The 27,055-nt window shown below is 27.8% G+C and overlaps 4 protein-coding genes across 7 annotated transcripts in view; 2 read left to right on the top strand and 2 right to left on the bottom strand.

Moving 5' to 3' along the window:
- Positions 1-57: 57 nt before the first annotated feature.
- LOC124957867 (BLOC-1-related complex subunit 8 homolog) lies at positions 58-1,306 on the bottom strand. Its single transcript, XM_047515323.1, has 3 exons — positions 1,093-1,306; positions 925-1,023; positions 58-815 (listed from the first exon to the last, which is right to left on the bottom strand). Exons 2-3 carry the CDS (start codon positions 977-979, stop codon positions 346-348), a joined length of 525 nt encoding a protein of 174 aa, XP_047371279.1. The 5' UTR covers positions 980-1,023; positions 1,093-1,306; the 3' UTR covers positions 58-345.
- On the top strand, positions 1,212-4,002 carry LOC124957866 (translocon-associated protein subunit beta). Its single transcript, XM_047515322.1, has 4 exons — positions 1,212-1,414; positions 1,786-1,930; positions 2,007-2,321; positions 2,386-4,002. The coding sequence occupies exons 2-4, from the start codon at positions 1,787-1,789 to the stop codon at positions 2,500-2,502; spliced, it is 576 nt and encodes a 191-aa protein (XP_047371278.1). The 5' UTR covers positions 1,212-1,414; position 1,786; the 3' UTR covers positions 2,503-4,002.
- LOC124957863 (nuclear pore membrane glycoprotein 210) lies at positions 1,996-10,912 on the bottom strand. 2 transcript variants are annotated; one of them, XM_047515316.1, is made up of 15 exons: positions 10,660-10,911; positions 10,060-10,331; positions 9,753-9,973; positions 9,530-9,670; positions 9,128-9,426; positions 8,740-9,030; positions 5,873-8,630; positions 5,449-5,784; positions 5,150-5,368; positions 4,813-5,065; positions 4,460-4,701; positions 4,222-4,368; positions 4,022-4,148; positions 3,827-3,883; positions 1,996-3,728 (listed from the first exon to the last, which is right to left on the bottom strand). In XM_047515316.1, exons 1-15 carry the CDS (start codon positions 10,872-10,874, stop codon positions 3,541-3,543), a joined length of 5,766 nt encoding a protein of 1,921 aa, XP_047371272.1. In that variant the 5' UTR covers positions 10,875-10,911; the 3' UTR covers positions 1,996-3,540. The 2 variants fall into 2 exon arrangements, with proteins under 2 accessions (XP_047371272.1, XP_047371273.1); XM_047515317.1 differs by lacking the exon at positions 4,022-4,148 and having other exon boundaries at positions 3,586-3,728; positions 10,660-10,912.
- Positions 10,913-14,621: 3,709 nt separating this feature from the next.
- Positions 14,622-27,055, top strand: part of LOC124946605 (glycerol kinase) — a 14,526-nt gene continuing 2,092 nt past the window's right edge. Inside the window, exons 1-11 of one of the 3 annotated variants that reach the window (XM_047487486.1) lie at positions 14,622-14,778; positions 15,356-15,628; positions 23,371-23,456; positions 23,792-24,050; positions 24,257-24,474; positions 24,639-24,851; positions 24,987-25,097; positions 25,187-25,443; positions 25,829-26,034; positions 26,161-26,304; positions 26,388-26,474. In XM_047487486.1, coding sequence (XP_047343442.1) covers positions 15,400-15,628; positions 23,371-23,456; positions 23,792-24,050; positions 24,257-24,474; positions 24,639-24,851; positions 24,987-25,097; positions 25,187-25,443; positions 25,829-26,034; positions 26,161-26,304; positions 26,388-26,474 — 1,810 coding nt within the window. In that variant the 5' untranslated portion in view covers positions 14,622-14,778; positions 15,356-15,399. Of the gene's footprint in view, positions 14,779-15,355; positions 15,629-17,446; positions 17,528-21,458; positions 21,969-23,370; positions 23,457-23,791; positions 24,051-24,256; positions 24,475-24,638; positions 24,852-24,986; positions 25,098-25,186; positions 25,444-25,828; positions 26,035-26,160; positions 26,305-26,387; positions 26,475-27,055 lie in introns of those variants that run through there. The other 2 variants (XM_047487489.1, XM_047487488.1) reach the window with 2 other exon arrangements.

The following is a 27,055-nucleotide window of genomic DNA, read 5'->3' as shown; positions in this document are numbered from 1 at the left end:
ATATAAATAAATAAATAAATATATATATATATATATGTATGTATGTGTGTATGTATATAAGGTTGTAATATTTTTTATTAACAAAAGGATATTACAATATTCATTAAAGAATTTGTAATCATTAATAACAACATTATTAACATATTACATATATATGTGAACACTCACAAAACATTCACATGCAACAATTTCAGATGATATATATGGTATATAATATATATAACAAATAAATTATTATATCAATCTTATATCTGTTATTTAATATTATGAAATTTTCTGAAAGTTTATAATATAAATTAGAAAAAACGTACTATCTGAACAATAGGAAAAGATATCTTTCTTCTTTTAATTATGAACAGTATTTGATCTTTGTAATTCTCCAGAATGCCTAGCATGATTCATCATAGATTCTACTCTATTCGCAGTTTCTCTAACAACATCTGATATTTCATCCGGTAAATGATCCAATGTAGGAATGTGTGCAGATAGTCTTTTATAAACCGAATCTCTATTTCCATCTTTTTTATGCCTTCGTTGTTCTTCGTACTTTAATTGTTGCTTGAAAAATATTGCATTTTTTATAAACTCTAAAGTATTCTCAAAACTTTTCGCAGCACCGTGCATTCCTTTAATCGCGCTAACACCATATTCAACATCATAACATCTGCCTAGAAGTTGTTGTTGAAGAGCCAATACTTCTACTCTTTTTTCTACCATAGGTGGTAATGCCTTTCTAACATGTTCTTGAAGTCGATAGAATGCCAATGACGGTTCGTTTGCCACTATATGCATATTCTCAGATATTCGTTCAGTTGCTAAAACAAATAATCAATAATAAATTCACAAGAAATAAATATATATCTTATAAAAGAAACATTTTCTTTTTGCTATAAGGAAATGCTTATTCTAATAAATTTTTTTAACCTTTCTTCACTTTCGTTTCCAATTCTTGATCAGGTTGATATACCTTCGCTGTCATTGTTTATCAAAAAAGATTACTTCCTAGAATCTTTTTTCTTTTTTCTAATATATTATAATATATTAAAATTTGTGAAAGTTTGATATAAAAATTATTACGTTACTTATTCTAACCTCTTATAAAATTTTAATTTGAAATTAATCGCTTTTTTTTAACAACGAAATGAAATATTATTGTCTGAAACAATATAATAATCTTAAGAATATAAACCTATAATTGTCAATAATCTCAATTGTTCGTAATCACAATTAAAATGGATTCATTTTCGGCGCCATTTCGTTAAATACTATTTGCCGGAAGTAATTCGTGTACACGAAAGACGTTTCTTCCATCGAAACGTGGCAATAAACGGGGCGCTGTTGGCACTTGCTCCAATGTCTTTACGCGTGTAGTGTTATAGTATTGTAATTGACACGAACGAGGCGGTTTAATAAGGTAAAAATTTTTAAATTTACAATATTTTCGATAAAAAACTTATCCATTATATACACATTTAAAATTAAATAATCTTTAAACGAACGAGTTACTTAACCAATTGTTGTCATTTTCTTTCATAAAATTCTATATAATATGTTTTCAAATAGTTTTATGTTTCAATACGAAACAATAATTGAATTTAAATAAATATAAAATTATTTTTGTAATAATCATTTACAGATATTTTTTTAAAGGTATATTTCAAATGATAATATGTAATTAATTTGGATGTTAAAAATATTAATTTCTATCATGTATATAATATTTATTAATAATATAAATGTCGATGTATATAACTTTTTTTTTTTTTATTTTATATGATTTTATAGAATGAAGTGGTATATTTTACTCGCAGCTTTTGCTGCATTATATATAACCGTATATGGAGAGGAAGAGGAAGAAGCTGCCAGATTGTTAGTATCTAAACAAATTCTTAATAAATATCTAGTAGAAAATATGGATATTATAGTAAAGGTAAATTGTCATATTATTTATTAATTGTTTATAAAAAGAAAAAGGATTTTTCCTTTATTTAACCTATAATTAATAGTACACAGTTTACAACATTGGTAATGCAGCTGCATTAGAAGTTGAAATTACTGATAATTCTTTCCATCCTGATCACTTTACTCATGTAAGCGGAGAGCTTAATGCTAGAATAGATAGAGTACCACCATTTACAAATGTGAGTCATACAGTGGTTGTAAGACCACGTAAATTTGGATACTTTAACTTTACATCTGCTGAAGTTTTATATCGACGTAAAGAAGACGCTTCTAGACTTCAAGTTGCAGTAAGCAGTGAACCTGGTGAAGGACTGATTGTTTCATTTAGAGATTATGATAAACAATTTTCATCCCATGTGGTAAATATTTTGTTTATTAAATATTTAAAATCAAGATTTTATTCTTATTATAAATTATTTTCAGATTGACTGGGCTGGATTCGCTATAATGACTTTACCATCATTAGCTATTCCATTTGCATTGTGGTATTCCAGCAAAAGTAAATACGAGAAATTGTTGAAAACTACGAAAAAACATTAAGTGTGTGTGTTTTGTACAAATATTAAATTATAATAAAATCTAGGTCATTTATAAGAAGATTAACTAGCAATGTTGTAAGAGATTTGACTGTTCCATCGTATGTGCATCTATTTTTATAATAGATATTATTTATAAATATTGCCGACTTTTTATTAAATGACAAAAGCATTTATATATTTGTAAAAAACATTTCATAGAAATATTTTGGATCTATTCGTATATATAATTTTTTCGAGGAATTATTTTTTATTTTTAGATTATAAGAAAAGTATGATAATTTTATTATCTTGAAATTTTTATATATATAAAATTGTTACAATTCATTTGGCGTCCCTTATAAGCATAGAAAAATTTATACAAAAAAGCCAAGTGTTAATTTGTTAAAAATTGTAAGAACAACTTTTATTTAAATTTTCATACATTGTATGTTTTTTGTTTTTGTTTTTTTTTCTTCATATTTTATCTATTTTTTGTTCACACGTTCGATGCGTCTTATCAAAAAAATAAGTAATAAAATAAGTTTTTTAATCTTTATAACAGGCGTAATATGTAAGTACACGAGATTTATATATTATTATAATTTGTAAAACGATATAAAAATGATTTTTTGTTTTACATAGAAAGAATAAACACAAGATGGTTTTTTGTTCTCATAATTATAAGCGTGAATGTTCGACTAGGAAGCACAAACCTGCCAGTCAACAATAACTAAATCTATTAAGTAGTAGCACAAACATTAATCACATAATTTTATAGCTCCTATTATTGATGTGTTTATACAGTCTTGATTACCGTACAAAATTTGATGGTATAAAACTATATTACAAAATGTACATTATGCATATTTGTATGCAGATTTTCTATAAGAACTTTTACATATAATAATAATAATAATAATAATAATAATAATAATAATAATAATAATAATAATAATAATAATATAATAATAATAATAGTAATATAGAACACTCTCATCAATGATTTTATCATTGAAAATTAGAATGGTTAGTTTTAACACATATACTTTTTATTAACCATTCAATTCAAAGTTCGGTTCCGTCTAACTGATGGTGTGAAAAGACCACGAGGATCACCATAGACTGGTTCAAATGCAGAAAATGGTCTTAATGGTGAAGTTGGACTTCGAGGACTAGACATATTTGATGTATTCATAGTAGTAGAATATGGTGTGCTGGTTTTTCTTATTGGCGGTGGACATTTATCAGCTGCAAATGAAACATATTTTAATTTTTCTTTTCCCCCAAGTATATATATACTTATAAATTAATTTTTTTTTTTTTTTTTTTTTTTTTTTTATACATACCAAATACACTTTTATTCTTTATCGTTAAGTCGACGTTTGTCACTTTATTTTTCCATACTGAAAATGAAAAATATATAATATTATGCATGATGCAGATTTTCTTATTAATTAAAATTTATGTTATTATGATTATATGAATTTAATGAATAACAATTAAATGTAAACGTTATCATGAATTAATAGAGTTAATCTTACTGTAGAAACAAGTTATCACAATAACAGCAAATGTTCCAAATGTGTATCGGTGAAAATATACATAATCAACCCATTGAATACCAGAGAATGGCATGAAATGATCATACTTTGAAATACGAATGAAAAGCTGAAAATTAAATACAAATATTAAGTTAAGTATTAGTATCATATATTAATATATTTTTTCTATTAGAACTTACAGAAATATTTTGTTTTGTAAGTTCATTTGCTATCATTATTTTTTGTCCTTGGACATCATCTTGATTATTCATCAAACGAAGACGATATTGAATTCCAGATTTGGATATTAACTGACCGCTTATAGTTATTCCATCTGGTACTTCAACCTTAAAAATAATATAAAATAAATAATGATACGGTCAACTATCTTAATACATGAGAAAAAAAAAAAAAAAAAAAAAAAATAGTATAACTTACAGTAACATGTTCCAATACTGATCGTAATCCAAAAATGTCTAATGTGGCAATCGGCACTGTTTGAGAATGTGGATTGACAAACAATATTTCTTTCGTGCTAACATATATAGGTGGAAGATATGTTAGTTCTAAAGGAACTGCTTCAATATCACGACTTCGTGCACTAATTTGTATACGAGCTTCTAATGTACTGAGAGCTACATTTGGTGAACCCATTGGTATTATATCACAGTAATAGAAACCTATAATTATGAAAAATAGAAATCTATAATTAATAATAATAATAATAAAAGAAAAAAAAATGTATAGTTTTTTAATTTGACATTGATAAATATAATTTGTTTTAAACTAACCAGTCACAATGCTAAATCGAGGTTTAACGAGAAACATATCTTTTGCACCAATTGAGCTACTTGGTACAAGAATTATATTGCATGTATATGGAAAAGAAGTAAGTGCGAATGAGGAATAAGTTCTACATCCTCCTAAACCTCTTGACAATACGTTATTTTCTTTAATCTGTTCATCTTTACTCTTAAGTACAAGTGGTACACTAAATACTTCAAAGCCAGTTACATTTTTACCTCGTAATGGTACTATTGATACCTATAGAAAATATAAATATATAAGATATCTTGTTTCTTTTTTTTAACATGTTTTTATACTGTTACAAGTATGAATTCACAATACCTTTGATATTGCTTGAATCGTTACTTCTATCTCACCCTGCATATGACTGGCAAGACTATGCTTGACAATAGCATGTCCTATGTTCCTTGCTCTAGCTATACCAGTTATTGGATCAATAATTAATATATCAGGTGCAGTGGACTGCCAGTAGCCTGGATCACCATCGGGTGAAAGAAGTGGCATAGAGAAGCATACAATATCACCTACAGTCAAAGTAGTCTACAAAATAATATCGTATTGATTAAAATAATGAATAATATGATAAAAAAAAAAAAAAAAACAAGTATTATAAGTATTACCTTTGTTGGAAAAACTATATCACCAAGTCTCATATGTACATAATCAAACATTCCCTGAGGATATTTATCACTAAATATTTTAACAACTAATTCTCCGTTTTCAATAAATTTAGTAGTTATTAAATTTCCAGGATTAGTTGTAAACGTTGCCAAATCAACGCGATTTAATGTAGTTTTTACGTTGGTGTCAGCAGCATGAAATTTCATACCAACATTATCATAATATTCTACAATATAATCCAATTCCATTCCTTTGGGTAACATATTCAATTCTTCTCCATTTCTAATACGTAATTTTGAATGTAAAGAAAGCATCATGTAATGAATCGGTTTAACCTGTAGTAAAATTTATCACATATTACATATTATGATCGTGTTATACCGCATGCGTGCTATTAAAACATAAAATATTACATTAACTTACATCGACAATGACGGTTAATGTCTGTTTTACATTATATGTTTCTACGTTTGTGATAGAAATAATAGTTCTTCCAAAATGGTCGCCTGACTTGATGATCCCATTGTCAACAGTAAAAGTTTTTGATGGTAAATTTAAAGCATTCTGATCCTTAGAATTATTTTGTTGCGTAGTCGATATAATTTGATACGTAACTGATCCGTGCTTATCCCAATTTGTTTGTAATTTTAACATTGAATTTGGCGACATTAATATCACAGATGAGCCACTTGGTAAAGCAGGATTAATTAAATGTAATTCTTCGAAAATTTCTATTTTCACAAATGTAGTATATGTCATTTCATTTCTAAGACCGGTTAATACATTAGATGGTACTGTCACATTTAAATAAATAGTTATTAAACCAGCTTCCAGTGCTCTTGCTCTTATTGATACTTCATTTTGATATCGAATATTAATTCCTGTCCCTTCATACATATTATGTAAACTTAACAAGGTAGAATCACTAGAAGACCATGAAAAAGATAATGGCAACTGCATAGATCCTATTATAAGTGGTGTTAAATATTCTGGGATACCAAATGCCCAAAGTGGAAAAGTACCTCCCACTTTAACACGCGTCACAGGCGTAACAATTTTTATTCCTTCAAGATATAATACATGAATGGTAGTATAATCTTCGGAATAAATAATTTTATTTCCTTTTGCATTAATACCAATGGCCCTTGCAATAATTTTTGTTTGTCCATTCGATTTACCTTCAAAAACCCCATTATGATCGATACTTAAGATTTCATTATTTTTTGTTGAAAATTCAATTTCTGCATTCGTAGGACCGCCAATCGTTTGAATTTGATAGATTGTTCCAATTAATATTGTTAGATTTTTTGGATGTATTTTTAAAGGAAGAAATACTTGAATCGAAATTGGTTCACTTTGTATTTCCTGTTCATGTGCTTCACTAACGAAAGTTAATTGTGATTCACCTTCATTAACACCAGAAACTTTATACAGCATTTGATCGTACGGCGGATTACCATGCTCGTTCAGAGATAATTGCTTGATCTCAATATATTTATTTTCGTATTTAGCTTTAAAATTTAATGCATTTAAAGATGGTAATTTTATTACATTTCCATTAGTATCTAATAATTTAAGTGCAGCTATTACACATTTTCCTTTTTCGATCTTATTGATAACGTCTGTCTCTATTATAGCTAATTGTTGAACTTCAATAATAGCTTCTGCTTCCTTTGATGGTAAACAAAGATCTCTTAATGCTATATGAACTGTTCCTGCTTTTTTCGGTGTAACACTGATTACTTTTGTTGGTTCCATGTATCGAACATCAGCGACATCATTTGAACTTAAAATAAATTCGTAATATCCAGAACCTTGATTAACTTGTAAATAATACTTTCCATTTGGATCATTTAAAATGATTAATTTATTTGGACTAAGGATTGTATCATTTACCAATGTTATTTCAACGCAATTCTCTATTAAAGGTGTTTCGATAATTCCTTTATCATTTTGAACAGGAAATGCCGGCCATTCTGGCGTTATTCGTAATTTTCCAAGAATATGCTTTTGATATCCAGTTATTATAGCACATATCGTAAATATTCCAAAACGTTTTGTAAATATAATATTTTGATAATGTCTCTTTGGCAAAACTACTTGCATATCTGTAAACGTTTCCTCTACAGAACCAGTTGAAATTTCCATATGGCCAGCAGCAGAAGGTTTTATATTCCATTCGATATTTAAACTCGTAATGTTATCGAATTGCCTGCCATCTTCGTCCTTTACCATTATAATAAATTTTTGACTTTTATCACTGTGAGCTAATATTTTATCTGAATTTTGTTTGAGCGGACAGCTATTACTATCTTTAACTTCTGGTTGAAGATAAATATATCTTGGTTTTCCACAAGTAACTCGTGTTGTTTGCACTGCATAAGTAGTTTTACAATTTGGTAAAAGAGGAACGTTCGATACTGTATACGTTAAGATTACTTCTCCCAATGCTTTGCAGAGTACCTCGAATACAGATATATCGTACGATATACTTAACGAATGTGTATGCTCTATTATTTCGGCAATTTTTTCATTAGAACTTTGCATTTTACGTGAATAACTTTGTGGCTTACTAGACCACGGATGAGGACCACCTTTGAATATTATTTTTCTGGAAGAACCAACGGCAAGTAACGTTTCTTTATTTTTAGGATGTACAACTATCAATGGTTCATACGCCGACACAGTTATGTTATCTGTTAAATATTGTCCATTGGCATTGTACGCTACAGTGACTTGAGATATACCAACGCTTGAACTTATAATTGTAATTACAGCACATGACACTCCAATAGGTTGTACATCTTTGCTAAAATTCTGTGCAAAATTACCATCAGGAATAAATGTTTCAAAATTGATATCTCTGCAATCATTAAATGGAATTTCTTTGCTATCTGATCCATTAGTTAATTTTCCATATAAAGCAATATGCAAATGTATAGGTTCACCGACAGCTGCCTCGATACTATACTCTATGATTTTCAATTTTGATGGAGGTAATACATGTATTTTTGCTGTATCTTTATTATATTGATTTCTTGACATTGCAACGATTACTTCTGAAGAACCTGGGGCCAAAATTCTTATACCTCCACTTTGAGAAACTGTTACTATGGATGAATGCCTACTTATCCATACATATGAACCATCACCACCATTCGCTTTTAAAGCTATGTCATATCTAGAATAATATTTATTCTTATTATATAAATATTATTATTATTATTTTTTTTTTGTTTCCAATAACAAAACATATTTATTATAATCAAATATGATATAATTTGACATACCGTGATTTACTTTTAGAATCCCATGGAACAGCTAATACATGAGGACGAATTGTTACAGGCGTGTGTATAACAAGTTCTGCTTCTGTAGAAAGTGGTGAAGGGAGAGCAATTTTTTTTCCATACTTATCTGTTATTCCATATAAAGAAGCTTGTACTAACATTGTTCCGCAAGTAATAGGAACACCAACAAGATAAGTTCCATTTTGTGATACAAATTTTGGATCAAAATAATTCTCGTCCACTTTAATAGATACTTCAATACCGTCGCCAATATGAAATTTGTGATCTTTACTAAAAGTTAAAAGGATTTAATATAATTGACTTTTTAATATTCATTTATATATGTATATATATATATATATATATATAATATATTGATTTAACATACTTATCGTATAATTCAACAATGATTTCATGCATTTGTCCTAAAATCAATCCCCAATTTCTATTTGGTAAAACTGCCAGAGAAATATATGTTACAGTATTTACATTGACCACAGCAGAAGGTAAAATGACTGGATATTCATCTCGAACATTTTTATCATGTAGAAATACTTTAGTTCTGCCTAACAAAAGCGCATAAGCAGTACTTATATCATTATCAATTTTTAACATGTCTGGATTTTCAGCTTCTAAATAATATTGACTAGAAGGAAGATTGATTATTTCCAAACGACCTTGATGAACCTAAAATATAATTCAACTCTTTATGATATTAATTTTTCAATTGATAATATTATTAATGATACAATAGCCAATTTTGAATTTTTTATATATTTTATATAAATACCTGCATTATTTTATATTTGAAATTATCATATTGCATCATTGTAACTTCTGAAGGAATAATAATTAGATTAGCTATAACAATTAATTCAACTTCTATCGGTGGGACATGTTTATATTCTGGATAAGGTAACTTCACAGAAACCTAAAAAAAAAGAAAAAAGAAAGAAGCACAAGTAAAATTTAAATTTGCAATTTTGCATATAAATATGTATTAAATTATTTACCTTTGCTGTACCAGTACGAATTCCTTCTAAAAGTACTATATGGCCTTTTTTACCAGCCGCATCTAGATCAATCACCGTCAGAGGTGTTTCATATTGTGATTCCTGATACGTTAAAAATCGTAATACATTACCAGGAATTTTATTATCAGATTGTGTACGTTTATCAGCATTACCAATGTTCCATAAAAATTCAACTCCGGCCAATGTTGTAAATTCATTTCCTAAAATGAATACTCGTGATATTCTTTGTAATTAAATGTATTAATTGAAAATTAATTATTGCCTTTTATAATTCATAATATAATACCTTGTTCGTCGTAAGCTCGTACTTCAAAAGCTTCAGGTGCTTCTTCGATATATAACTCTCGCGTTGTAGTAACAAGATTTAAAGAAAATATTGCATCTACTATAACATCACAGCGTAACAATTGTCCTGTGTTAACGTCCTCTGCCAAAACTATAGCTGTATTTCGTGTTGATTCTCTAGTAATAGTTTGTATCATAATACTCGAAGAACAACTTTTATCAAAATTTTCACTTATAGGAATGAGTTGAATAATATCCAAACGAGATGTTGACCTAAAAGAGATATTAAATATTTATATTAATATACGTTAAATTATTATAATATAAATATAATTAAATATAGATCGCTTGAAATAAATTATTTCTTAAGAATTTCATCTTGTCAATCATATTAAATTTTATCTGTCAGGTTATGTGCAGTATATATTTCTAAACAAAGATAAAAATCATAAATGATATCAAAGTTATGGTAATACTCGTGTGTGTGTATATGTGTATATATATATATATATATATATTATATATATATACATGTAATTTATAAATTCTCTAATACAAGAATAAATTATCAATCTTATGTTAATTAAATAATTATTATCACCATTGATAACAGCCGCCATCCGTTACTTCAAGAGTAAAATTTATAGCAAAATCATTAAATACAGGTAACAAAACTCTCGGTACATTTAATCTATGTGTCGTAACATCTTTTGTCGCACAAAGTAAAAAAATAAATAGGAAAAATACAGTAGAAACCATATCTGCTGTGGATAAAGTTGTATCATTTACTGTTCTCCGGCTTCTTTTTCCCTCCATGTGACCGTAGCTTTGCTAAACTTCCCGGCATTTGAGAAAATTACAAAGATACGATATATATCGTTTCGATAAAATGTATCGATATATCGATCGAGATTAAACGATCGAGATTATACTACCAAGTCAGTTTCACACGTTGCGTTTCAATAATTTTCCCCATTGAATGATGTTTCAATTGGTTTACTTATGATAAAGATTATATATATATATAAAAAAAAAAAAAAAAAAAAAAAAAAACAGAAAGAAAAAAAAACCAAGAATTAGTACAGAAAAAAAAGGTGTACATTGAAATGAAATTTGTACGATCGTATGAATGTTAGTACGAAAGATTTTCAATAACAGTCCGATTGAAATGGGACCAATCATGTGTCGTCTTTGGCACATGGTCGTTTCCTAAAGTTTTAGTTCGCTAACAGACAATAGCAAACTATGGTGTAGTAAGGACGTTATACCACGAGGACGATTAGATTCGATATTTGGCGCCGTTGTACAATCGTTGTCTTTGATTTCGGATGTATTATCTTTCGACAACATACTTGTACACGTGCATCAGGTTAGACTCGAAACCAAAGCAGATGTATTTCCGTATTCGGATATTGATCGTGTAGTTGCCTTCCACACTGGGGCGTTAGTTTCGTTCACCGGTCGTCTCTTCTTACACATTTTGTCAATGTGAGTATCAACACAAATATAGTTTTTTTTTTTCTTCCTATCTATCCATTGACTGAAACGTAACTTCTTCGAAAGAGATTGTCAATTTTTGTTTGTTTGTTTTTTTTTTTTTTTTTGTAACTAAATGATTCATTGTTCCTTTCTTATGTACTAACGAACCCCACAATTAATTCTTTGCGCGTTTCTACACCGGTATGACATAATGATCCCAGAATTCCATAGCGCACTTGCATTCCAAATCATTTTGAATCCATGGGGGGTAAAAGCTTGATGTTGAAACGATAGTTAAATATTATTTTAAATCGTGTCTCTTAAGCCATGTGTTTGGGTTTCGCGATAAATGGCGCGAAAATGTCGCTTCCTTCAAGATGTACTTTCTTTTCTTTTCTTTTCTTTTCTTTTCTTTTCTTTTCTTTTCTTTTCTTTTCTTTTCTTTTCTTTTCTTTTCTTTAATTCTCTTTGTTTTTTATTTTGTTTAGATTTTTATATTAATAATATGAATACTCTTGAGAAGTATAAGTCATTAATGTTTTTTTACGAAACTGAGATTGATCACGTGAATATTTCTTACTGATTAAATCTCTTTGAGTGTTTAATTCCTTTTTTTTTTTTTTCTTTTTCATTAATATTATTTGATTAATGTTTATTTGCAACGAACAGTAATAAAGCAAAATAAAGTTAAGATAAAAGAGTGATATCAAGATTGACCGTGTTTTAATGTTACTTTCAATCATTTACGCTTCAATTTCTTAATCAATATACAAAGGTCAGATATTAATTATTTCCATATTTATGAAATTTAATTATAGATTTTAATTCTCTACATTAATTTATTTTCATAATATTTTCAGACACATTGAATTCTATTTTTATCATTTTTACTAATAACATTTATATTATGTATTGATTTAGATTTATATCTATATAAACAAATCTGAAGCTTATGAAGAGAAAATCGTCTATATAGATTGTACATTTGTTCGTTGAAAGCCGCATTATAATCGATCGTCATACTTGGCTAACCTTTGAATCTGCGCGCCACAGTCGATTGAGTCACGTGGTCGTTCCAGCGCATGTGTCTGTTTCATCCATTTAGTCGCTAGGTGGCTACGAACCTGTGCTCGTTTACACATGACATGTGGTTTTTTTATTTAAAAATAATTATTAAACATTGTCGAGATTCGTTGAAAATAGATACGAATATAATTATAATATATAACAATCGTATTGCGATATTAAAAAATTGTATATACTTAATTTATATGTTATAAAACAACGATTTTCTCTTCCGGTCTTTCTCACAATTGTTCGAAATAGTTTCAATTACTATATAAGAACAATACGACATTATACTTATTGGATAGTCAGATACTTCCCAGGATCTCAGAAATCTTTGGTGCTTTTTAATAAAGCGCATATTTATGTTACATCGAGATAATGGCATAAATATTACAGACTATGACTTTGCTCCATCATTTGCTTGCGTGGCTCACGTATGCCTTTGTTTGGAAAGCCTTTACTGTGGAAGTGACGTTGACTATCTTTTTGCAAAATTGAGAAAATTCTTTTATTATATATATATATATATCACTTCTATATTTATATATATACTTTTTTCATTTTAATAGTAATCCTTATATTGACTTATCATTAAGGATAATTAATTTCTTCATCTTCTTGTAATTTGTTTTATTATATTTAATAATTTCAATATTTCTATCTTTTTATCAATGAAATTTTATATGTAAGATGTTTTACATAGACAATTGAATTATCGTTCTTTTTTCATTTCTTTTGTTCTTCCTTTCTTTTTCTCATCTTATATAGCACGAAATATAAATATAATGATTACATATACAATATGAATTATGTGGACACCTGTTCTTATCAGAATTTTTATTGAATCTATCAAGGACAACGGATGTGGCCAATATAAAATATACTTCGCATTATGTCCCTGAGTAAATAACACGGTCATATTTTTTAACACTATTATTTTCTAAACCAATCCATCGAGATATGTTAATTTCATCAAACGTTTCTCTCTTAATCATTGACTTTAATTAACGTACTACTTGATTACGATCTTCCATATAATTATATGCGCGAAATATAAAAAAAGAATGATGAAAGAAGAAAGGCCAAAAAAAGGAAAAAAAAAAAAAAAAGAAAAGATATAAATATGCATATCGTCCAATCGAAACGATTTATATTTCTGACATTTAAAAACTTTCACGAATAAGTTTATACAAATGAGTGAGTTCTTTGGACAGTTAGTTGATTGCATACATATGCAATCAAACGAGGCCATGACCTATGATCTATTTTTGATCAAAGACCGAACTTTCCGATGTATATAATGTAAATTTTTTTCTAAACGTTCAATCGATTACACTTATTATTGATTTTTCATGCAAGAAAAAAACCAATGTTTTTATTATTTTTTTTATTTTCTTTATTTCTTTTTTTTTTTTCACTTCTTCCAAATTAGAAAATTAGGTATTTTTGAAAGAATTTTGTACAAAGGTAAAGAAGAAAACCAAAAAAAAAAAAAAGAAAAAAAAAGAAAGGAAGAAAAGAAAAAAGAGACAAAGAAATGAAGAAATTTTTTTAAAATTTCCTTTTTTTTTTTCTTTTTTTTTTTTTTCAATGTCATCGACATTTATAAATTAAAACTCATAAACAAACTCATAAGGAATACCATTGATGAATTTAGTTCGGCAATGAGTCTTTTCTAACATTAGAACGACGACGGGTCGGCTGATTAACTGGCCATGACCACGAGTGACATTCTCAAGATGAAAGAGAACAGACATATATAATTTTCTCGTGTACTCCCTCTCTCTCTCTCTCTCTCAAAAAGATGTACTATAGATCATGAGGGATACATTGCTATCGTCAATATACACTTACTCCTTTCATTACACTACTGCTCTCTCTCTCTTTGTTTCTCTCTATTTATGTATGTATCTCTATTTATCTCCCTTTCCCTCTCTCTCTCCCTCTCCCTTTCTCTCCCTCTCTCTCTCACTCTCTCTCTCCCTCTCTTTCTCTCTTTTTCAACGAGCACGCGTGGCTTGCCCGTTGTACCGTATCCGTTAAAAGGTGTGCCACCGATACACGATTAGTTCTTACCAAAGGTTGCTGCCGGTAGGATCCGTTGCCAAGATTTACGAGAATACCTTCTTTTCCTTTATTCTTTTTTGTTCCTCCCCAGGGAAAATTACAATCGGTACGTTTTCGTCTCAATGACGAACAATTTTTCTTTATATTTTTCTTCTTTTTTTTCTTTTGGTTTTTTTTCTCTCTCTTTTTTTTTTATCCTTCCAAATTTTCGATCAGATCAAAGCTACTTTTTGAACAGTCATTTTAATAATTTATTAATATTGAATTATATTAATTATATTAATTATATCATTGATATTGAATGATCAAATAATTCGAAGGAATATTTTGTTTATCTTTTATTTATTTATTTATTTATTTATTTTTTTGTTTTTTTCCTCCTTCGTTTTTTCTTTTCCCATCTTCTTCGTACAATATATCTCCCTTTTAAACTTTCAATCGATAATTAAATTTTCGATATAATGGTATCGATAATAATTATTTATATTTTCAAATTATCATTCTCCTTCTCCCGCCCATTTTGTCGTCCGGTTTATCATCCCTTTTATATTAAATTTCCCGCCATTTTCTTTCTTTGTTTATTTATTTATTTATTTTATTTTTTTTTGTAATATCAACACTGGTTTCTAAGAATTTCGTGTTTCTTTTTTTTTTCTTTTTTTTTCTTTTTTTTTTTTTTTTAGAAAAGATACCACACTGGAGTATAATCTCAAGTAGAACCGGTTTAATGGAAGAGGAAGAGAAGAACGAAAAAAATGAAGTTGCAGAGAGGGAGGAGGTTAGAGAAAATGGAAGTACAAATGGTGAAGAGACTGAAGAAAACGGCGGGAAAAAAAATCATGAGGGTGACAACGACACGTTCGAGGATGACTCCAACTTCGCCCTTAAGGGTATGGAATATACGCAAACAGGAAGGAAGACCAGTATTTTCAAGTACTACGCGTTTAAGGAGAAAGGTGAGCTTTTTCTTTTTCTTTTCTTTTTTCCACCCTCTCTTTTGTTTGTCCGTAGACTTAGGCTCACGCAAGCATAGATCTTTTACTAAGAACTTTCTTACGTATTTATTTTTCGTTTTTTTTTTTGTTTCTTGTTATCGTCGAAAAAAAATTTAGTTGAACAATTTCGCGAATTCATTGTTCACGCTAATGCGAATTTTACGACGTATAATGTTCACCTTTGATATGCCTAATTTCTTTTTTTTTTTTTTATCTTTTCGTTTTTCTTTTCGTAACGATAAATCAATGATTAACAAAATATCTACGATTGCAATTTCGAGTCGCTATTACAAATTTTACGAAGTACAGGATGGGACGAAAATTTTACGAAGTAATTTTAATAATCAATGATTTTCTTCTTTTCATAGACGTTTTATTTCTTTTCCTTTTTGTTTTTTGCAGATTGTAAAATTACAAACCTAAAGAATTTCAAAAAGATAGTAATCGATTTTTAAAATCATTGATTTAATCTCACCTCGTATAATGTTCCTTTTTGATAAGTGCCTTATTTTTTCGGTTTAGTAAACAGAGAATCTATCGGAAATCTATCGGAAAATAAATTCTAATCGATAATAGGAATTCACCTTTGTTATGTCTTAATCTTATCGTTCAACAAAAAATTAGTCAATGAAAACTAATAAAAATTTCCGATAATATTAAGTCAAAGTCGCTAACGACATCTGTTGAAAATTATTATAAACTTTTATTAATCTCTTCAACTATATCGATCGAGTATTTCGAAAGTAAGAGAATAAAATAAATACTATAGAAATCAAATTTTTCTCTCATCTGAAGTAAACAGAGTGAGAGGCAGAAGTTTCTAAGCTTGTAATTTTATAATTTGATAAAAAAAAAAAAAATATAGCCTTCGAAAAGTCTTCAAAAAGAGTAATTGATTTTTAATATCATCTAGAGACTTTCTAAACTAGTCTTCAATTTATTTATGCTTATAATGCTACGTCATTTGCAACGTCATTTGCGAAAATATAGGCATCATGAATTATATTTTTGGCTACTTTGATCTAATGTTAAAAATAAAATAGTTTTGTGATGATTCTTGTTCTATCGTTGCATTCATAAGATTCATATGATAGCTTTCTCGTTATACAATAACAAAAAAAATAAATAAACAAATAAATAAATATATATATATATATTTATATATAAGAGATATCTAACAAATTGTGTGAAATATCACAAGATTGATTTGTTGTTGTTATTCTGCATTATTGTTGTTATTCTTATTGCCTTAGAAAAAAAGAGAGCTTAATTTTCATCTTAAGATAAGATCAAAAACGTTCATGAAATATCTTAATAAATATAAATATATATATTTATATGTGAACATATATAGTTACATAATTTATCCATTGATAATATAATTTATACATTGTAAACATATTTCTTTTTTTTTTCTTTTTTTTATATTATTAATAATCTTATATAACAGTAGTAAAAAAAAAAAAAACTATGTCGATTTTTTATTATTCAATATGAATATTTTCCTCTAGTATTTTATTTTATTTTTATTTTTATATTTTTTCTTTTTCTTTTTTTTTCTTTTTCATTCCTCGTGCGTAAAATCGAATAACGAAATCACTACAAGTTTTACTCGTGTAATTTTAGTCTGGGTGGACCTTGAAATAACGCAATGTCGCGTGTCACGTGATTCGGCATCTTACTAATGAAAATTTTGTCGAAAAGACAAGGATGTACGAGAAATTGGCATAAAGATCTTCCAACGATACTTATAGATATTAATAAATACAAGAAAATTTCTGTGCATTTGAATGTTAGTATCGCATTGTGGTTTTATCTTAACGGTCAAGAAAAAAATGTTTCATCCTGGTCGATAAGGAAGTATTAATAATTCGTGATTATTATCAACGATTAATTAATTAATTGTTTTTTTTTTTTTTTTAAGAATAAAATCATATATTATTGGACATTTGTTATTGGTTAATAATAGTGATTTTTATTAGTATTTGTCGTCAATATAATTTATTGTATACATATTTAATACAAATTATTAGTCCGAATTCTAACCTAAAAAAAAGAAAAAACTAAATAGGAAAAAGAAAAGAAAAGAAAAGAAGAAAAAGAAAATGTTCCAGTTATAGATGTTTCTCATGAGATATATATATATATATACATACATACATACATACATATACATACACGCATATATCAACATTTTAAAATGATTGACTTGATTGTTACGTGGTGGATAGAAATTTGTACCCCAGTTGTGTATAAATGCGATTAAATTTGTCGTGTTAGCTAAACGAGTAGTGCCAACAGTCTTTAAAAGGAGTGTGATATACATATGTATAGCATTTTATTATCGTGAAGCATAGCGATTCATGGTACAAAAGGAAATAGAAGGGGATCATTCTACATTAATGCGAAAATCTCTTAGATACACTTTTCTCTTACTGTCACTTAACGCCACATGTATGTAATTATCATCGCTGTCGTCGTCGTTGTCATTATCATTATTATCATCATTATCATTATCATCATCGTCATCATCAATTTGTGTTATATGAATACATAATTGCGTTTAAAAAATTCTTCAAGTTGATTCTCTCTCTCTCTCTCTCTCTCTCTCTCTGTTTTTTTTACACACGCAAGTATCAATCGTTACGTAATTATATATCGGAAAAATAAAAACAAAAAAAGAATTTACAACGAGTTATTAAATAATTCATCAAATGAAAATGAAACAGACGAGACGAATGTTAAAAAAAAAGTAATAACTTACTTCTTTTTAATATTTTTTAGAAAAAGGAAAGAAAACAATTGAAACATTGTTTTAGAGGTTAAATAATAATGGCCGATATAAAGCATTTAGGGTTTTTTTTTTTTTTTTTTTTTTTTTTAATTTTCATTTATCATATTGATTATGATTGAAAACAAAACAATTTTTTTTTTCTTTTTTTTTCTTTTTTTTTACTATTATTAATCTTTTTTATTCTCTCTGTATAAATATTTGGATTTTATTGGAATGACTCTCGTCATATAGTATTATTTATAGAAATTCATAAACCTTAAGTGCGATTGAAAAGAATATTAAAGAAATTCGGTCACGTGTCGTGTTTGGACTTGAAATTTACTCGTGTGAGAAGAGGAAAGAAACTAGTCTGACAGCGATGACGTATGTACATAATGTAAACAGGGTCGAGCCTTCCTTGGTCATCCAATCAGATGGCTCGCCTTTTATTCCGACGTGACGTCGATCACCGCGTCAAGATATATAGGGTGTCCTAGTTTTATATGTTACTGTAGTACGATATGTCACAGAAATCTTGATAGATAATGGAGAAAGAGAAAGGGAGTGAGAGAAACTGAGAGAGAGAGAGAGAAAAAAAAATTATATTTTTACATTTCATATACATAAATCGGTAGAAACAAGATTAGAATATTACAAAGTTGAAAAAAATGTTGTTGTGCGATAAAGAGGACAATTTTGTTCTATAAAATATCTTCATTGAGATCGTGAAAATAGAAAAAGAAAAGAAAGGAAAATAAAATGTAAGAAATGAATAAGAGATCGTAGGCGAGTTTGATTAAAAACTTAGGAAGCTTTATATATGCATCATCTATCTCATCGTTCGATAAAAGTGGAACGTCACATTGGCCTCTATTCGAAATTATGTCACGTCCTTTACAACTATTCTTCATCTCTCCTCGCATATATTAGATGCATATTATATATGTGTATATAAATACATACATACATATATACATACATACTTACTGTGTGTTCATTTTAAAATTGACCACCCTGAATACGATTTCTGATTTTAAATTATATTTATTTCCGGAGGAAGGAAAAAGAAGAAGTTCTTTTGTTTTGTTTTGTTTTGTTTTGTTTTATAATAAAGAATCACTCATTTCGCAAACGTATCGATCGTTTAATTAATGTTTATTAATATTATAAAAATTAATATTTTTTTTCTTTCTTCTTTTATGTTTTTTTTACTTGATAAAAAAAAAAAAAAAGGAAGATGACATTTAAAATTTCGAAGTTGGAATAAGCTAAGACGAATGGATTCGAACATAAAATTTTATCAATGTCGATTTTAAATTCTTCACCTTTTTCGATATTTAAATCGACGTGTTTTTTATTTTGTTGTTTCGTTTGTTTTCCCCTTCCAAAAATCAACAATTATTCAAGATGACAAGTTTTAAAATGAAACACACCATAGATATATTTGTAGACATACGCTTTTTTTTCTTTTTTTTTTTTTTTTTTTAATAACAATTAATTTGAATGTTATTTGCACCGATTAAAAATGATTTAATCTATTAAAATATTAGTTATGTGTATTGATAAAACTTGATTTTTATTTCCAACATAAAACTATAATATCTGCCTATGTAATACCATATTTGGTTTAATCACGTAATATGTCATCGAGAGAGATAATATGACTTGAAGTAATAATGAATATCAATTAAGAAAAACCAAGGAATTATCAATGTTTAGTTTCATCGAACAAATACATGGTAACGTTTATATTATATTCTACAATTGAATCTTTTATCACAATTTAATGGGAAAAGTTTTGACGTAAATGATATTTTTACATTTTTTTTCAGGTTTCAAAAAATTTAATCGATCGATTAAAAAATGTATATTCAATCGTTCTCGTCTCTGAAGATTTATATTATCTATTGAATTTAAAAAGGAATTAACTTGAAAAGGAATTTTCAATCATTTCTAATCTGATTATTATTATTATTATTATTATTTATTTATTTATTTATTTATTTATTTATTTATTGTATTATTATATATTTATAATTTATACTTATTATATATATATATAACATTTACGTACTATCGCGAATGTGATTAATTATTTGGTATTATAAACGCTATATGTTTGTAATAAATAAACTAACAGAGACAGGACGTAATTAGATAGATTTATAACTTTTCAGATCGAAGATACTATTTATCATGATGTCATTAAAAATATATATGTGTTTGTGTACTTGTAATCAATTCTTATATAAATAGCCAAACATATATATTTATAAACGAATATTTTAACGAAGTATAAATGCGTATGTTAATACATTATTGCAAAGTTATAGCGAAGTAACAACTTTCAACAACGTCCAAAGGAAAAAAAGTTTAAAAGTAGTATAACCAGTAGTAATAGTTAGCACATTTTATAGCATGCATGAGTTGTATATACATATTACGAATGCACGATCTTGCATTCCGTTTCTTGAGGAAATGACCGATACTACAGGGTGAACCAAAAGTTTGTAAACAGATCGAAATTTGTTGGATCATCGTAAATATCAATTACTCTTTTCCGAGGTGTTTCAAGTTGACATTTGTCACAATGTAAAAATTATTCAGTTTAAAAAAAAAGGAATTAGTTTGGTAAAAAGTTTCAAAAAAAAAAAAAAAAAAAAAAAAAAAAAAAGTTTTTATAACTATTACATTATCATCTAATAATTTTGGGCCCGTTCTGTTCTATTTAATCCTAGTTTATCGATCTTGTGATATCATTAATGAAAACTTAATAAATACTCGACATATTTTGAATGAACATTTTTGAATCTTACAACGACGCATACATTTGTCTGTTCAATTCTTTTATCAGTTTCATTTTTCTGTTCATTTTTTTTTTTATTTTTTAATTACAACCAAAGAAAAAAAGGAAAATATCAATTAAATTTTCGTCGATCGTGATCTTTTTTCATCTTTATTATTACCTTTTTTTTTTCTTTTTTTTCTTTCTTTCTTATTTTTTATCTTTCATTAATTAATTCAGACGGAAAAAGAAGTGACAGTGACATGTAAAACGTTAGACAATTTAAAAGCATAATGGAACCGACATTGTTATCATAAAATTCTGGAGGCGTTGAAGGATGAGAGACTCTGCCTTTCAGATCGACGAATCAGAAGCTCGGATCGGATTGCGTGTGCGTCCATGTATTCGAGTTAGGTTTAAAAAAGAACGCACAACGTACTCGCGCGTAGTACATTACTTGTTGGCACACTCGTGTATACGTCCATAATAACGTTCGACTCGTTCAATTTCCCTCGCGTTTTTATTATTTTTTTTTTTCTTTTTCTTTTTTATTTCCTTATATATATTTTTTGTTGCTGGTGACAAATAGAAAAGAAAGGGAGATATATGTATATCTGTTGATATTAAAAAAAAAAAAAAAAAAAAAAAAACTCATAACGTTATTATTGAAGTTTTACGTAATAATACAAATTTCGTCGTTTCGTTATCGCCGGAAGTTATGTCGACGCCATCTTTTTTCGCAGGTCAGTTTAAATCACGCCGTTCAAAAAAAAGAAAAAAAAAATAAAGAAAATTATTATCTTCTTCATTAATCTATATATTTAAATAATATTGATTAGTATTACTTTTTTATATATTTCAAATTATTCGTACTAATTATGATAATTTTTATGTGTTAATCATTGTTCTCGTTATTACTAACTCCTTCTATAAGTTTTTCTCATGAATAATAATAAAAAAAGCAAGAGCTCGTGATAAAAGTAATAATATTTCGATTAAAGTTTAGCTTAAATAATGACGTAGATATATTTTTATGAAAGATCGATAACGACGTCATCTTCGTACGTAGATCAATTTTTAAATTTATTTATTTAGGAAATACAAATCAGAATTTTTAACTTACAATGTTATTAATTTTTTTTTCCTTTTATTTTGGAAAATTGATCGAATTATGGAAAATTGAGCTGTTTAAATTTACTATTGAAAATAAGTTTCTCTTGATCAAATTCTAAAGAGAAAACTTAATTAGATATAATTTCAATGGATTTCGAGATAAGAGATAAAAAAAAATTGGAGGTCATGGATTAAAAGTGTGAAGAAATATAGATCACAAGATGTTTAATCTTAGTTAATCGTCTTCAACAAATTTCATTCGTTAGTATGAGATAATTAAAGATAGAGACAGAGAGAGAGAGAGAAAGAGAGAGAGAGAAAAAGAGGAAGACAGAGGTTTAACGAAATAACGAAGAAGATAATTAAAAGTAATCTCAATTAAGCAAGTTGGATCTAGATATCTCAAGTACCTTCCTCTTTTGATCTTTTAATCTGTGACGATCAAAAATAATCCATTTATATGAAACTTCCATTTGATAAGAAACAATTAGATGGAGAAATGATTAATCACGATTCAAAACATCGTGATTTAAAAAAGAAAAAAAAAAAAAAAGAATTCTAATTCTCGAATCAAGAAATATCTATCTATATTAATATTGATCTATATTGAGTTTGTATTGTTATCACCCTAATCAGAAATACTTTAAGTAACATCATAATAGATAAGTCTATCTATTTTGTGCATCTGTTCTTAATCTCAACTTTATCGATAGAGATTATTTATAGGTCATTGCAGACCACAGGATGACATTTAAAATAATATTTTAAATGATATTTAAAATGATATTTAAAATAATATTCTGTGCGTGTGCGCGTATGTATATGTGTGTGTGTATATATATATATATATATATAAGTACATTTTATATAAAAAAGTTATATAAAATTATAAATTCATATGCAATAACTTTCTATAATTTATTTTAATATCATATATACATATATATATAGTATAGTATATAATTGAAAATTTACAGAATCCTTCGATTCGATTATTTAATGAATACAAATTATCTTTTTTTTTTTCTTTAGAATCAATGCCGAACATAATGAAGAAACAACAACAGGGTCCATTGATCGGTGTAATAGATGTTGGTACACGAACAGTAAGATTTGTGGTAAGAATCTCGTATATCGTCTGAGCTTATGGTGGCTTATTATATTTCGAAAAAAAAAAAAAAAGAAAAAAGAAAAAGAAAAGAAAGAAAGAAAGAAAAAAAAACATCCGTTCTTATCTCAGTCAATATGAGATTATGATTAGGTGGTCAGAAACGCAAAATTTCCGTTATGACGATAAAGGTCATAATCATAAGAGTGGCAATGCTCGATGATTTGAAAAATAAAAAAAAAAAATTTAACGATAAGTCAATTGGAAAAAGAGAAAGTGAAAATAAAATAAAATAACATAAAATAAAATAAAATAAAATAAATAAATAATATAAATTATTTTTAGGTATTCAATGCGAAGCATATAACAGAAGTAGCTTCTCATCAGATCGACATTGAACAATTGAGTCCATTGGAAGGATGGCTCGAAGTCGATCCTAAAGAAGTACTTTTTGCTGTGAAGGCATGCATCAAAGACGTCATAAAAAGGTTTGAATCGCTCAATCTAAAGGTAGAAGACATCGTCACGATCGGTATCACAAATCAGAGAGAAACTATTATAGCGTGGGATAGCATAACCGGTGAACCGTTTTACAATGCTATAGGTTTGTACTATTTTTGCACGGATCTCGATTGAAGAAGTTCACATACACGCACACACACACACACAGAGATACATATAATCCTGATTTTATCTACCGTAACGATGAGATCTTTTTCTTTTTTATCGTTTCTATTATTTTTCTTTTTTCTTTCTTTTCTTTTCTTTTCTTTTTTCTTTTTTTTTTTTTTTTCCTTTTTTTCTTTTTAGTGTGGTCTGACATAAGAACCGCTTCGACCGTCGATCAGATCATTGCCAAGTTCCCAGACAAAAGTAAAAACCATCTGAAGCCACTTTGCGGTTTGCCGGTCAGTCCTTTTTTCTCTGCTTTGAAAATTCGATGGATGAAGGATAACGTACCGACTGTTAGAAAAGCAATAAGAGATAGACGTTGTAAAGTTGGTACGATGGACACATGGATCCTTTGGGTATGTGTAGATTTATTTATTTCTTTCTTTTTTTTTTCTTTTTTTTTTTTTTTTTTTTTTTTTTGTAATATGTTAAATCTTACAAGAGAAAAATTATTGAAAAAAAAAAAAGAATTGAAAAGTGTTTACATTTATTTATTAAAGATTTGAAAAATGTTTGATAGAACTTAACCGGTGGTAAGGAAGGTGGACTTTACATAACGGATGTCACGAATGCCTCGAGAACGATGCTAATGAACATTGAGACTCTTTCATGGGATCCAACATTATGCAGATACTTTGACATTCCTATGCAAATGTTACCCGATATTAAGAGCAGTTCAGAGATTTATGGTAAAATCTCGATCGGTCCCTTAACGGGTATTCCGATATCGGGCGTAAGTTATTTTTACGTTTTATATTTTGTTTCCTTCATTCTTTTTCTTTTTTTTTATCCTTTTCCTTTTGACAAGAGAATATATTTTTCTTTTTTGTTTTCTTTTCTTTTTTTTCTTTATCTCTCTCTTCGACAGATTCTTGGTAATCAACAATCGGCATTGGTAGGACAAAATTGTTTGAAACAGGGTCAAGCTAAGAATACTTATAGAAGTGGATGTTTTTTACTATGTAATACAGGAACTAAGGTAATTAATAATCATTATGATTATATTTGTTTGTTTCTTTTATTATGAAATTCGTGTAATCAAAGTGAAGAGTTTTTATATTATTTCAGAGAGTGTATTCTTCTCACGGTTTAGTCACCACAGTTGCATATCAATTAGGCCCAAATAGTCCTGCCGTTTATGCGTTGGAAGGTTCAGTGGCAGTAGCCGGTGCTGCTGTTAAATGGTTAAGAGACAATATGAAACTTATCAAGGATGTTCACGAATCCGAACATTTGGCACAAAGCGTTTTTAGTACTGGTGATGTTTATTTCGTACCAGCTTTCACGGGACTTTATGCCCCTTATTGGAGAAAAGATGCCAGAGGGTTGGTCGTATTAATCGATTGATGAAAAGATATTTTATTCGAGCCGATGATTACGCTAAAGTCGTCTAACAATAAATCATTTTGAGGTATTGAAGAACATATATTTCGTTTCAAACGATACTTATTTTTAACGTTTTTAAATTACGTAAAAAAAATTATTTTTCTTGAGAATGAACGTACACTTGGATTTTTTTTTTTTTTTTTTTTTTTTTTTTTTTTTTTTCATGCTTCATCATTAATTCGGAAAAATAATTTTTATACGACGTAAAAATATTTTTAAACGAAAGTACATGTGACTTAGGCCACTTTCGTAATCATTCGGTTAATTTATATAACACTTTAATGTAATTAAAAGCTTATTACAATTTTATATTAACAATTTTAGAATAATATGCGGCCTTACGGCTTTTACTACAAAACAACACATTATAAGAGCGTGTCTCGAGGCAGTATGCTTTCAAACGAGGGATATCTTAGAAGCAATGTATAAGGATTGCGGTTTTCCATTAAAAAAATTAAATACCGATGGTAAAATGTCGACGAATAATCTCCTTATGCAATTACAGGCAGACCTTTGTGGTACACCAGTATGTAAGTGTTTTATTCTTGATTAATTACAAAGCTTTATTATTATTTTCCATTCATTTATTATATAATAAACATTTTTTATTTTCTTTTGTTTTTTCTTTTTTTTTTTTTCTTTTTTTTTTTCTCCAGTTAGATCCACTATACCGGATATGACAGCATTGGGTGTAGCAATGGCTGCTGGTCATGCGGAAGGAATAAATATATGGGAATTTGAAGGTGAAGAAGTTGAAAGAGTACCAACGGATACGTTTCTACCAACTACAACACCTGAGGGTAAATATTATATGTATTTCTCAGTTAGTATATTTCTTTTGCAATAATAAAATTTATAAATATATTTTTTCATTTTATTTTAGAGAGAGATGCTAGATATAAAAAATGGAAAATGGCGGTTGAAAGAAGTTTGGGTTGGGCAGCTGTTAAGAAGTCTGATCAAATGACAGGTAAAACTAAAACTATTGAGAAAGCAATATTTGAGGTGCCAGGTGTAATCGAAACTGCATTGTATAATTATTTTCATTAATTTGTGCTTGATACTATTAGAATCAATTATTTGTTTATCTGCTTGCATCTTATATGTTGATCATGTACATATGTCTGTAAATATAGTAAAAACGTACTAAATTAGATCAAATAAGCAATTTATATAATTCTATTAGTAGATAACATTATTATTTTCTATTTTTCTATCTTTCTATTTTTATTCGTTTTGTTTGCATGGTGTGGTTTTTTTCTTTATGTTATGTCTTTATTCTATTCTTCTCTGCTTCTCTCTTTCTTTCTCTTTCTCTGTAAAATATTGTATATTATTTTCTACTCTTAAGTTATCTCTCTCTCTATATATCTTTATAGAAATAAATATATGTATGTATTTTTTCTTTCCTTCCTCTTTTGCTATCCCTATATTCTTTAATTCGCATTTGTTATTGTATTTGTTGTCGTTTGCTTCTTTAAAATACGATAACGTTTTAATAAATAATAGACAAAATAATAGTGTGATATTGTGAACCAGTCTGATAATTCA

Source organism: Vespa velutina, chromosome 2 (genome assembly GCF_912470025.1).
Source record: "Vespa velutina chromosome 2, iVesVel2.1, whole genome shotgun sequence".
In the NCBI taxonomy this organism is placed as follows: domain Eukaryota; kingdom Metazoa; phylum Arthropoda; class Insecta; order Hymenoptera; family Vespidae; genus Vespa; species Vespa velutina.
The sequence above is the reverse complement of the archived record's forward strand: the minus strand, read 5'-3'. Positions and strand labels throughout refer to the sequence as shown.